The 12,547-nt window shown below is 45.7% G+C and overlaps 1 protein-coding gene across 1 annotated transcript; it reads right to left on the reverse strand.

The window, feature by feature from the left end:
* Positions 1-51: 51 nt before the first annotated feature.
* On the reverse strand, positions 52-8,341 carry ACAT2 (acetyl-CoA acetyltransferase 2). Its single transcript, XM_064158259.1, has 9 exons — positions 8,147-8,341; positions 7,906-8,040; positions 5,699-5,880; positions 4,806-4,923; positions 3,408-3,551; positions 3,099-3,221; positions 2,652-2,806; positions 783-893; positions 52-283 (listed from the first exon to the last, which is right to left on the reverse strand). Exons 1-9 carry the CDS (start codon positions 8,193-8,195, stop codon positions 116-118), a joined length of 1,185 nt encoding a protein of 394 aa, XP_064014329.1. The 5' UTR covers positions 8,196-8,341; the 3' UTR covers positions 52-115.
* Positions 8,342-12,547: the final 4,206 nt, after the last annotated feature.

Raw genomic sequence — 12,547 nt, forward strand, 5'->3', positions numbered from 1 at the left:
AATTGGCCAAAAGTGAGGGGAGTAAGCTTAACTGCAGGCAAGAGAAACGGATCCATGATTAGAAGTTTATTAGTAAAACTCTGCAAGTTAACAGTAGCTCTTTGTTCACTCAAATTCATCTCTCAACACACATGGCTATTCCCATGCCTCCTCCTATACAGAGAGCGGCAATGCCACGTTTTCCCCCTGTTCGTTCCAGTGCGTGGAGAAGAGTAACAAGGATGCGACACCCTGAGGCACCAAGGGGGTGGCCAAGAGCAATAGCTCCACCTTGGATATTAATCTAGAAAGAAAAGCCAAAAGAAGGTCAAGTTAGTTAATTTAACTAGCTTAACTGAGATTCAACTTCACTGGATAGAGTCCTCAAGTGTAAGCTTGGAACTGAAGCAACTGAACATGTGGGTGACAGCTGTTAGTGTTTCATCTGAAAGGGGTCCTCTGAAAAGAAGTGAATTTAAGGAGGGCAGAGTAATACCCTTACTTTTGCCACCACTGGAAAGATAACAGTGCCACACTTCCAGCAGCAAGTTCAAGCTCAAGCACTTAGCTTTGCATACAAATCCACTATTACAGAGCTGCAACCTTCTAGACCATGAAATGTCCCTGGTAGCAAAATGACCACAGCAGAGTAGCGGAAGGAAGCATTTTAGGGGTTCCGATCCTTTTTGCTTAAGGCAAATCTGCAAGAGGATCAGCCTCACGTCTTTGGAATACAACCCAGGTGCCCAGAATGGAACAAAGAATTGCAGGAGGCTAATCACAGTCTGAAATACATCCTTTACCTTTTCTGGACTAACTTTCAGTTCTTTAGCAATGGCAACTGAGAGCGATGCAAAGGCTTCATTAATTTCAAATATGTCAACTTGTTCCAGAGTCCAGTTGGCTTTTTCAATCTGAGAAAAGAAAAGTAATAGAGGCTTTATTTATTAGCTTTAAATCCTTTCTAAATCAGGAAGCTTTTTCTAAGACTTAAATTGGGCAATGAAGTCAACACTTCAAAAATGTTGAAGTAAACAACCTTACAGCCCAGGGTTCATAACAAATACTGGTTCAAGAACTGTGCTATAAAATGCTGGCTGCTTAAAAAACGTGGCTAATTTCACACACACGTACACAGTGCCCTTAAACACTGTTTGCAAAAGTAAGGTTTAACAGATTAAAAGCAAGCTTTTTACAACAGAAGTCCAACTCCATTTGAGATTCTTTGCTTAATACAGATTTTCTTTTACCCAGGAAACAACGTGATGGGGTGGTGGTGTCCCTGCCCATGGCAGGGGGGTTGGAGCTGGATGATCCTTGGGGTCCCTTCCAACCCTGACTGATTCTATAATTCTATGATCTTTCACAATTACATTTTTGCTTTGACTCAGTGTTTCTAACAGCAATGTTTTAACAGCAGTCATCTCCATACTGATGTTTCACAACCTGCTAGCCAGATTAGTGCATATCTAAGACCGCAGATGCTATGGGGATGGTATGGAAACTGTTTCACTTTCTGGGGAAAGTCTTGACTATTCACTGTTGTAACACAATGCATGGCCTAATCATCCTCTCACTTTAAAGTGCTACTATGAATTTGGAAGAAATGAACTGGTTAGACACTGAAGTGTTTGAAGATGCACAGATTGTATTAATGTGCTTTCTTCCAGAGGTCTGTTAAATACAGCTTGTCCTACAATTTAAGGTGAACTATGTATTGTGTAGACATTTCTTGCACGCTTGATTTAAAAGAACACTTTGATACCAGCTTTAAATTTCTGATTTTCCTGTTTAAAAACACAGAGTTCAGGTTAAGCTTCTACACTGCCAGGGCATTTCAGAGATGAAAAATAAGACCTTTGTACAGCGAAAATAAAACTAAGGGAACACTAAAGCAAAGCTATTGTTACCAGCTCTACAAGAGCTCTTTTCGTGCTCCATTTCATAACTCAGTTTTTACAGCACTGCCATGGGCTGTGACTATATTAGCAAGCAGGGGAGTACCCAGGGGATGCTCACTCAGGGCATTTTGTTTGAGAACTTTGTCCTGTGGACTGCACAGAGTGCATCAGCGCATGCAATAATGGTCTGAGCACATCAGATGTGGTTCTGAAGTGCACCTTCTTACATAATTACATCTGAAAGGAATCCAATTTGTCTCCTCCAACCCTTTTCACAAGGTAAGCTAAACTACAAAGGGCTCCATCACATTTGCTAATGCAGATGCACTCTCTGTCCCTTCTCTCAGTGTTGTGCTATTGCAAATTCAAACAGGCAGTTATCTGAAAACTAACCTGGGCAGACGCAGCAGCAGAACTGTATCATGGCAGGAACAAATCAGATTGGCATGCACATTCACACAATTTGATCTTTAGCCTCCTAGGTTAACTAGATGGCCTTTCACAAACTCAACTACTTTGTGCTATGAACTCCATTCATGCTCCTATATATTAACTTTTTTTTTTCCTCCAGTGAGTAAGCACTAGCTTGGAATCACGAATGAGCACTACCAATCTTATTTTTATATGCCCTGCAATATTTTAAGTCTTGTTCTCAATTAGTGTATTTCTTCTACTATTTTCCTTAGAAAACAGAGAAAGCATGGCATGGTCAGAACATTAAAACAAGCAAGAGTACTATAACACTAGATACATAGACAGGTAATTACTTACTGCTTTCTTTATGGCTGAAATGGGACCTACTCCCATTATAGATGGATCTATACCAGTTTGAGCCCAAGATACAATCCGAGCCAAAGGCATGAGACCTCTCCTAGCAGCTTCTGATTTCTTCATCAGAACTACAGCTGCGGCTCCATCATTCATACCTGTGGAACAACAAACAATTTGTAGGTCTATGTTGGGGGTTATGGCTTTTTACTGTACCACCTTTTCCTCCTTAAGTTCCCAAAAGAGGCAAAACAAAAATTAAAAATAGAATAAAATTAGAAGAGAATGAGAATAGAATTAGAATGGGAATAGAATAAACCAGGCTGGAAGAGACCTCCAAGCTCAGTCCAGGCCAACCTATCACCCAGTCCTGTCCAATCAACTAGATCATGGCATTAAGTGTCTAAGCTACTGTTCTTTTCCATTTCAGTTTTAGCCAGATGAACCAACCTGAAGCATTAGCTGCTGTTACTGTCCCAGTTCCATCTGTCAGGAAACACGGCTTCAACTTGGCCACTGTTTCCAGACTGCTGCCATGTCGAGGGTGCTCATCTGTCTTAACTTCTATAGGACCTGCAGAACAGAGCATTATACTCACAGGAGGTTCTAACCACACACACACGTCTTGAATGGAATGCTGGCACAAACAACAGGGCAACTAGGAGCACACAGCACAATCGTTTTAACCAGTAAGCCATTCTTAAGTCAAAATCTCTTATCCATTCTCCATCTCTAAAAGCTTTATCCATTCACACCTACCTTTTTTAGAAGGTACAAGAACAGGAACAATTTCTTTTGTAAAATAGCCAGCTTTCTGTGCCGCCTCTGCCCTATTCTGTGACTGTACAGCAAGTTTGTCTTGTTCCCCTTTGCTGACTTGCCACTGGCTGGCCACATTTTCAGCTGCAATAGGAACAAAATACAAACTGCCATCACAAAATGCTAACACTTTAAGTTGTATAACTGTAAGAACAAAGGTAGTCATTAATGTTTGCTATATGTGATGGTTTGGGTGTTACCCACCCCCCCACTCTTATGAAATCACCCAGACTAGACTCAGCCAGATGGAAATTAAGGAATGGAGCTTTATATTCACAGCTTAGCACAATATCCAAGCAGCTATTTACAATCTATACAGCTATAGACAGAAATAGACAAGTTAAAAAGTAATACAGAAACACAGCAGCCCTCCCAGAAACCAGAGTCCCCAGGAGGGGCTCCCAACCACCCTTCCACCTCCTTTCCACCCCTCTACCTTATCCCAGACTTTGCCTTATGTGCAAGGTGAGTTTGGAGGATTGGCCAGGGGAGTTAGAAAGCAGAAGGATTAACACAGAAGCAGGCAAGGGAGAAAAGTACAGGCACCAGCCATGACAGAGACACACTGTGTTATCTATGTTTGTGTTCTTGTTTTTAATCCATCTCAGCAAGCCTATGAGTGCAGCAATCACCACTGTTTCCTTTTCACAGCCTATCATCTAATTTCTCTCACTAAAATATCCCAGCTAGCCTCAAACTAGCACACTATAGCAAGCAGCCCAGCTTGTTGAATAGTTTTTATTCTGATTTTCTCATTTTGTTGGCTCATGATTCTCTACTTTTTGGGGGTTTTTTGGAGAGTTAAAGTATCTGTGTAGGATCTACTCTCAGAGGTGGTATCAAGTTAAATCCAAATGCAAAGAAGCTCTTCTAGCTTATTGTTTCTCCATTTTATGGTGTTCAAATATCTCTACAGATAACACAGAGGAGGGAACATTCTGAAATGACTCCATTTCATCAGCAAAGTTTGCAAAAGCAGTTGGCTGACTATCCCAGGCAGGGTGCAATAACCTGAAGTTGCAGAGCCATGTGTATTCACAATGCACTTTACCTAATTGCTGGCCACTGTAAATCTGTGCTGCAAGTGCTCCAGTTACATACAGGGATTGTTTTACTTATTTTTCCTAAAACTAAATTATTCTGATGCAAAAGAGATGCACTAAGATAGAATTAAACAATCAAATAAATCAGCTTTAGAAACAAAGCATTATTAGACATCTATTTCTCAAGGACAGCTTAAAACACCTTGCTTGAAAACAAACTCGTGAAATTTCTTGTCAGTTAAAGCCTTCCTTCTCTCCAATTAACCATTTACTTCTTTGGATTGTCACCACTTACCTGTTATACCCATATGATACTGATAAAAGGCATCTGTAAGCCCATCAAGAAGTATAGTGTCCTGCAGGGAAGCCGCTCCCATTTTCACCCCAGCTCGCATGTGAATGACATGAGGAGCCTGCAAGAAGGTACTTTGAAAGGAGCTGTCTGACATTTCAACTGCACAACACAGCATCTGCATGCAGCCACCCCAAACCCTGGCCATCTCCCCAGACGCTTGCTCTGTATCTCCCTCCAGAGTCTGCCAGCTCTGTGCCTTTCCCCAGCTGCAGATCACCATGGAGCAAGCAAATTCTCTTTACAGATCAAGTCCATCATCTCTAGGGCTATACAACTGTGAGTCCCTCACTCCACCAGTATTATTCTCAGCAAAGGCAGCCAGAGAGCCCCAGCAGAAGCAGTTACCCTCTCCCTAGGTATCAGATCATCAGCCCAGCAACATTCCAATACAGCCTTGGGATAGACACCTTGAAATACAAGTGCCTTGCTTTCTTTCCAAGCTCTTTTTTTTTTTGGTGGACAATAACATTTCCAGTTATTCCTTCCCTGGCTTCTTGCAACACAAAAATAATATAATTCATCACACCTGGGCTAGATGGAAATTAAAAGGAAATTTTAGATGTGATGTGTGTGTTTGCATGGGATCTTTTCAGTAGTCACAGCATCAGAGCCTATTTTTGTGTTTATTTGGGTTTTTTTTCCAAAAATAAAACCAACCCAAAGCTGATGAAGTCAAATGTTGTATGGATACATTAATTCCCAAGTACTGAAACCAGAGCTACTCTTTGAAACTGCCTTCTAAGCACCGGCCTAGAAATAAAGGGTTTCAACATAACTTAATGCTGTTTGCTCCCAGCAAGTCAGTGCAATGCAAGTGTCATCACTTGCTTTACCTTGCTCATACTTTCCATGCCTCCTGCCACCACAACGCTGGAGTCTCCTGTCAGTATGGACTGAGCACCCAGGCATACCGCTTTCAAGCCTGACCCACAGATCATCTGGCAGCTCCAAGCAGGCACGGAGTAAGGGATTCCTGCAGCAACACTTGCCTGCCGGACAGGGTTCTGGCCAGCACCTGCAGGAATAGCAGCATTTTAACTTTGTCCTTACAAAAACACATGTCAGCCTTGTCACTTTTTGTAACAGGTACCCTGATTCCATCGAAATGTAAACCTCACTCCAATTCTTACTTGGTACAAAAGTTCCCAGGAGCTCAGCTACCTCTCTCATTTGTATTGCTCATTAAGAAAATACCTGTAAGATCAGGGATTTGGTACTCATAGTTTCATGTTCTACAACTCTGCCTTTGACAGCAGGTCAGATGAAACACCAACCTCAAATTATCACTAGCCAGTTGTACATGTGTAAGGTGACAGCTCATCCAAACTGCTACTCACTGGAAGGTTTCCTTTTTTACATCTTCTGTATATCACTAGCAGATGACATTCCCTAAAAGTTCTTATGGAAACCAAAAGCACAGCCCCAAAAGCTTTCATTCTTTGTTGTAATCCTGATGGAGCGCTCAAAATATTCTTCATCTGCTTCTCCTCAGGCCAAAGTAATGCCAGCTCTTCGCATGCAAAGGAATATCCTGCCAGAGGGCAGGGATGCCATCTAGAGGGATCTGGACAGGTTGGAGAGGTGGGCCCAGGCCAACCTCATGGCATTCAAAAAGGCCAAGTGTAAGGTCCTGCACCTGGGTTGGTGCAATCCCAAGCACAGATATAGGCTGGGTGGGGAATGGCTGAGAGTAGCCCTGAGAAAAAGGACCTGGGGGGTCTGGGGTGATGAAAAGCTCAGCATGAGCCTGCAGTGTGAGTGCAGCCCAGACAGCAACCCTGTGCTGGGCTGCAGCCAGAGCAGTGTGGCCAGCAGGGCAAGGGAGGGGATTCTGCCCCTTTGCTCTCCTCAGACCCCACCTGGAGTACTGCATGCAGCTCTGGAGACCACAACACAAGAAGGACATGCAACTGTTGGAGCCAGTCCAGAGGAGTGCCACGAAGATGCTCAGAGCAGCAGCTCTGCTATGAGCACAGGCTGCAAGAGTTGGGGCTCTGCAGCCTGGAGAGGAAGAGGCTTCCAGGAGACCTTACAGTGGCCTTCCACTATTTGAAGGGGACCTACAGGAAGGCTGAGGAGGGACTTTTGACAAGGTCTTGTAATGACAGGACAAGGGGTAATGGGTTTAGACTGGAAGAGGAGAGATTTAAACTAGATGTTATGAATAAGTTCTTCCCAGTGAGGGTGGTGAGACACTGGCACAGGTTGCCCAGGGAGGCTGTGGCTGCTGCCTCCCTGGAGGTGTTCCAGGCCAGGTTGGATGAGGCCTTGAGCAACCTGTTCTAGTGGGAGGTGTCCCTGCCTATGGCAAGGAGTTGGAACTGGATGGTTGAGGACCCTTCCAACCTAAACCATTCTATGATTCTGTGACTCTATCTACAGAGAACATCTAATTCAGCAAGCTTAAAATATGCAGGAATCTGCATCAGCTTTAAGTAAGAAAAAAAATGTTTATTTTCCTTCTCCCTCGGCCCCACGACTCTGCTGATTGAACATTACATTGGGAAGGGCTGGGGACCGTTCAAAACAAACAATTTGCTATCAGCTGCATTTTCACTAAATCAAACTACTTGTCTCCAAGCAAGTGGCACCACAGATTCCATGGGTCGACCTTACAGATAAAAAGAAATGCTGGCCTTGCTCTTAAAACCTGAATTATCTTTACTTATGGTGCTGAATGAGGCGAGGAGACGAGCCGTGCAAGCGCAGGGATGCTGTAGCAAAGAAAGAAGCTTTCACGCACACACCGGGAATTGTTTTTTAAAGTAAACTCCCCGCTCATACCCTTTCTAAAAGCCCAGCAATGGGTTTGCTCATGCATGATGGAGAAGCGGCCAAGACGCCCGACGCTCAAGTGCTTTGTTAATGAACGACCTCCTTAGCGGCACAGAGTAACGATGGGACCCGCGAAACCTGAGCCGTTGCCAAGGGGCAGCTAAGGGCAGATGCGGCTGTAGAGAGGAAGAGACTCCAAAGCGCTCCCCGGCAGCGGGAAGAGAGCTCTCTGCCGCGCCCCCTTCCGTGCCACCCGCCCGCGTACCTGCGGTGAGGACCTGTCCCAGGATCACCTCAGACACCTCCTCGGGGGGCAGCCCAGCCCTCCGCAGCACCTCCCGGATAACGGCGGCGCCCAGCTCGTGCGCCGGCAGCGTGGACAGGCCGCCGTTGAAGGACCCTGGGCGGACACAGAGGGAGAGCACTCAGCGCCGGGCTCCGCGGTGGGATAACAAGAGGAAGGGGTAGGAGGGAGACGACACCCGCTGCCCGGCCCAGGCCCTCACCGATGGCGGTCCTGGCAGCGGAAACGAAGACGACAGGATCCGTGCTCATGGCGGCAGCAGCGATGGGCGCGGAGCAGCAATGGGAAAGGCGAGCAGCGGCCGCGTCTAGCAAGAGGGTGCAGCCGGAGCCGGTGCCGAGCGCTCCCCTCGCGTGTTGCCGGTCCCGCCCCTCACCCGCTGCGGGGCGGGCGGGCGCTGCCGGCAGAGTGAGCGGGGGGAGGGATTACCGCACGGGTGATCCGTGACCGCGCCCCTGGGCAGAGCGCGGGGGCTGGCCGGCGGCGGGGCCGGGGCGCCGAGCTCTCGCTCCTGGGGGGCTCCGGCAAAGTCCCTCCTCGAGGCGGGGGGAGAACGCCGCTGCAACCCTCCGCCGGCCAGGCCCGGAGCTGCCGCTCACTCGCGGCGGGTGTCAGTCATCTCTCGCTCTATCTTCCCCTTCCCGTTTCTATTGCTGTTGCACGTTGGAAGACACCTCCAAGATCATCCAGGCCAACCCAGCCCTCTCCAGTCAATTAGACCATAGCATTAAGAGTCTCATCTAGGCTTTTCCTGAACACCTCCAGGGACGGCAACTCCACCACCTCCCTGGGCAGCCCATTCCAATGCCAACCACTCTCTCTGACAACAACTTCCTAACAACATCCAGCCTAGACCTCCCCTGGCACAACTTGAGACTGTGTCCCCTTCTTCTGTTGCTGCTTGCCTGGCAGAAGAGACCAACCCCACCTGGCTACAGCCTCCCTTCAGGTAGCTGTAGCCAGCAATGAGCTCTGCCCTGAGCCTCCTCTTCTGCAGGCTGCACACCCCCAGCTCCCTCAGCCTCTCCTCACAGGGCTGTGCTCCAGGCCCCTCCCCAGCTTCGTCTCCCTTCTCTGGACACATTCCGGTATCTCAACATCCCCTCTCAGTCTTCTCCAGGCAGCACCAAATAATCTCCTTTATCAGCTGTACTGTACCACATACCAATACATAATTCATAATGTACTATTAGACCGATTATTACTTAAAAGTCATCAATATAAATACAAAATAGTAATGTAAGATTAGCTCAGATTAGTTCTGTTAGCAGGAGATGCATGTTAAACCATTGAAATAATAGATCTTTCAATGCTCAAAGGCAGGACTTAGTGAATATGGTTTAAAGTAGATTCTTTGAAGCTACTGTGGTTAAACAAGTTTTCTCAAACCAAGCATTCAGCCCATTAAATTCAATCTCTTGCAAATCTTTCATAACACATTTCTAATGCCTGTGCAGTTGAACTGCTATCACATCAGTTGATAAAATACTGTGATATTACAGTTTCCAGGTAAATGAATCATGAGAAAAAGGTAAGCATTCAAACTAACATGATTTTCATCAGAGTCTCCTGAATAATATCACCAGTGGAGAGAATATTCTTTACACACTTATTTTTTACTGACTGTAAATTGCTCTCTTCGGTGATAGAGCAATTCTGTCCAATTGTTCTGTCCAGTTCTGCTAACACAGGCTCCACATGATTCAATGTGAATCCACTGGAGACCTTTATAGTTGGTTAAGACCCTGTTTATATAGTCTAGAGCATACAGCACACACCTACACATTGGCATAATCTAGGTGAGTACAGCCCAGTCTTTTACATACATCACAACTTGTTTTTCTCATTAACCAGGAGTCCAACTATCTTTCCTCTCCCATGGAAGGCATCCTGAATCTACAGGAAGCGAAGATCAAATGCTCACACTGCTCGTTATAATTCCCTCTCACATCACATTCCCACAAGCAGGTGTGCAATGTCCAGAAATGACAATAGATGTGTGTTGGAGAAATTCCTGTTAGCAGAGCACACAAGAATTGATAAACATGAGCAACCTGTGCTGGGAATGTCCTTGAATCCATCTTGGGAGTTTAGATAGCAGGCACAGGGTAGCTTCCCCCCACATGCAGCTGCAGGGGGTGGAGTGCAGCTGCAGGTGGGCAGAGTTTAGCCAGCCCCAGAGGCTGACCCTCAGATTGTTATGGTATGCTGACCTATTGATGCCTTACAAGTAACTCTGGACCCTCTGACTGTAATCAATCTTGGTGGAGCACGCCTCTTGCTGGAATGCATATAGGTCATTGTATCACAGAAATAAAGGGGATTTGACCATCTAACCATATTGGCGAACAAAGAGTCATCTTCCCATGGCGCTCCACCGAACGTGTTTTCCAACAGATGTGAAGGAAGCCTGACAGGATTCCCTTGCATTTAAAACTTTATGGCTATCACCATAAATAATGAACAGAGCATAGTGAGGCTTCAGCTGCTTTGCTCCCCATGCTCCACTTTTAATCCATTAAGAGATGGAGAGTTTGAATATAAAGCAGCCGTAGGAACCTAAGGCAAGCTCACCTCAGGGAGCTGACCTGCTGCACCTTTGCTTAGAGCCCCAAACAGCAGAACCATTTTGCAACTTCATGTGAAGAACCAGGCTGCAATGTTGAACCACCTTCAACAGAGATGAATGAGTTTTATCTTGTTATCTTTGTCAGACTTGTAGTATACTGTTTAACCCTGCTTGGATGCTGTCCAGCATTGAGATCCAAATGGATAAAAAGGAACAAAATGACTTAACATTTGCACAAAGCCAAATAATTATGAAATGTATGGTACAGACCAAAGTTAAGTTATTTAAATGGAGAAAATAACCTCTTAAATGTGATTCGGCAGCTGTGCTTTTAAATGCAGAGTAGTTAATGAGCAGCATAATAATAATACCACTGCCCTATGCTGGTATGTTTTACCATTTCGTGGAAGTCTAAGCTCTGGGAAATGAAGTGAGTAAAAAGGACATCAGCAAGGCTATGTTGCGCAAAGTTTATTTATTACACTTCTATGAACACAATGGACTTGGGCCTTATGTGAAACAGAGTGCACAGATTTTGGGGGTTTTCATTAGGAACTGGTGACTACTTAGTAATAGTCTAAAATTTAGCATACAGAATCACAGAATCATTCAGGGTTGGAAGGGACCACAAGGATCATCTAGTTCCAACCCCCCTGCCACCCTATCCTAGATCAAGCTGCCCACAGCCTCAGCCAGCATGGGGCCTCAACCACCGCCCTGGGCAACCCAGTCCAGGCTCTCACCACTCTCATGCTCAACAACTTCCTCCTCACATCCAGCCTGAACCTACTCATCTCCAGCTTTGCTCCATTCCCCCAAGTCCTGTCACTCCCTGACAGCCTAAAAAGTCACTCCCCAGCTTTTCTGTAGGCCCCCTTCAGATCCTGAAAGGCCACAAGAAGGTCATCGGGAGCCTCCTCTTCTCTAGACTGCACAGCCCCAACTCTTTCAGTCTGTGCTCACAGCAGAGCTGCTGCAGCCCTCTGAGCATCCTCCTGGCCCTTCTCTGAACACACTCCAGCATCTCCATATCCCTCTTGTAATAGGGACTCCAGAACCAGATGCAGTACTCCAGGTGGGGCCTCACCAGAGCGGAGTAGAGGGGGAGAATCAAAATATCAACAATCTCATCCAGTCTGGTCTGCAATGTTGCTCCCTTTCATTTCTCCTTTGATCTGCTCTAGTATCTCTCTTCTAATCTTGGCTAACAGAAACTAATGTAAGGTTCGTTGCTTTTTGTTTTGCGTGTTTGGGAAGTAGAGGGAGAAAGATCAGGTTAGCTTTGAGCCCTTCTGGGCAGTTCTCTTTGTCTAGGAGTGAGTTTGGATTTCTGCCTTATTTCTAATTTGCACATAATTGTAAATACATTGTGTATATATGCTTGTAAACTTTGCGTTGCTGTAAATAGGGCCTCATCCTACTTCCAAGCTGTTTGAGCTAGTCTGGTAAATTTGAGCAGTGTGCTGGGTTACCTAAGCCACCTCAGGTGAGCATGTCAAATCACTTATACTGTTGCTTGCGTGCTTTAAGTTCTCACTGAGAAAAATGTGTCCATTCATACGGAGATGGATGTAGGGAATCTGTTGTATAGCAAGTATATTCTATCGAGAAGAGTCATTAGAAATTCCAGGTGCCATCTTCAGCAGTGATGTAGTGAGTGACAATCAGTTACACCCGTGATACTCAACAGAGTAGTGCACAGAAGCTTTAGGACTTTGCCGGAAAGAGTAGAAGGCATTTATTTGTTCTAACAGCGTTGCTTCAGAAATCACGGGTAGCAGCAACACTGATTATAGAGTGTGAGCGCCGTGCTAGACTGGAATTAAGGACAAACAGTGTCCTTTATTCTTTGTTACTCCCCAGTGCTGGCGTTTAACTCATTTAGAAGGAGCTACCATTAATTTCCGTTTCTCTGAAGACAGTGACTCACACGCGGGTTACCCGTCTGAGAACGTTTATTCCGCGCTCGGCAGAGAAGCCCCACCGAGGCGCCCGGCACCCCTCCTGAGCGTTAACAACCAATACGCAGGGTTT

The sequence above is a fragment of the Pogoniulus pusillus genome, chromosome 18 (genome assembly GCF_015220805.1).
Source record: "Pogoniulus pusillus isolate bPogPus1 chromosome 18, bPogPus1.pri, whole genome shotgun sequence".
Classification (NCBI taxonomy): Eukaryota; Metazoa; Chordata; class Aves; order Piciformes; family Lybiidae; genus Pogoniulus; species Pogoniulus pusillus.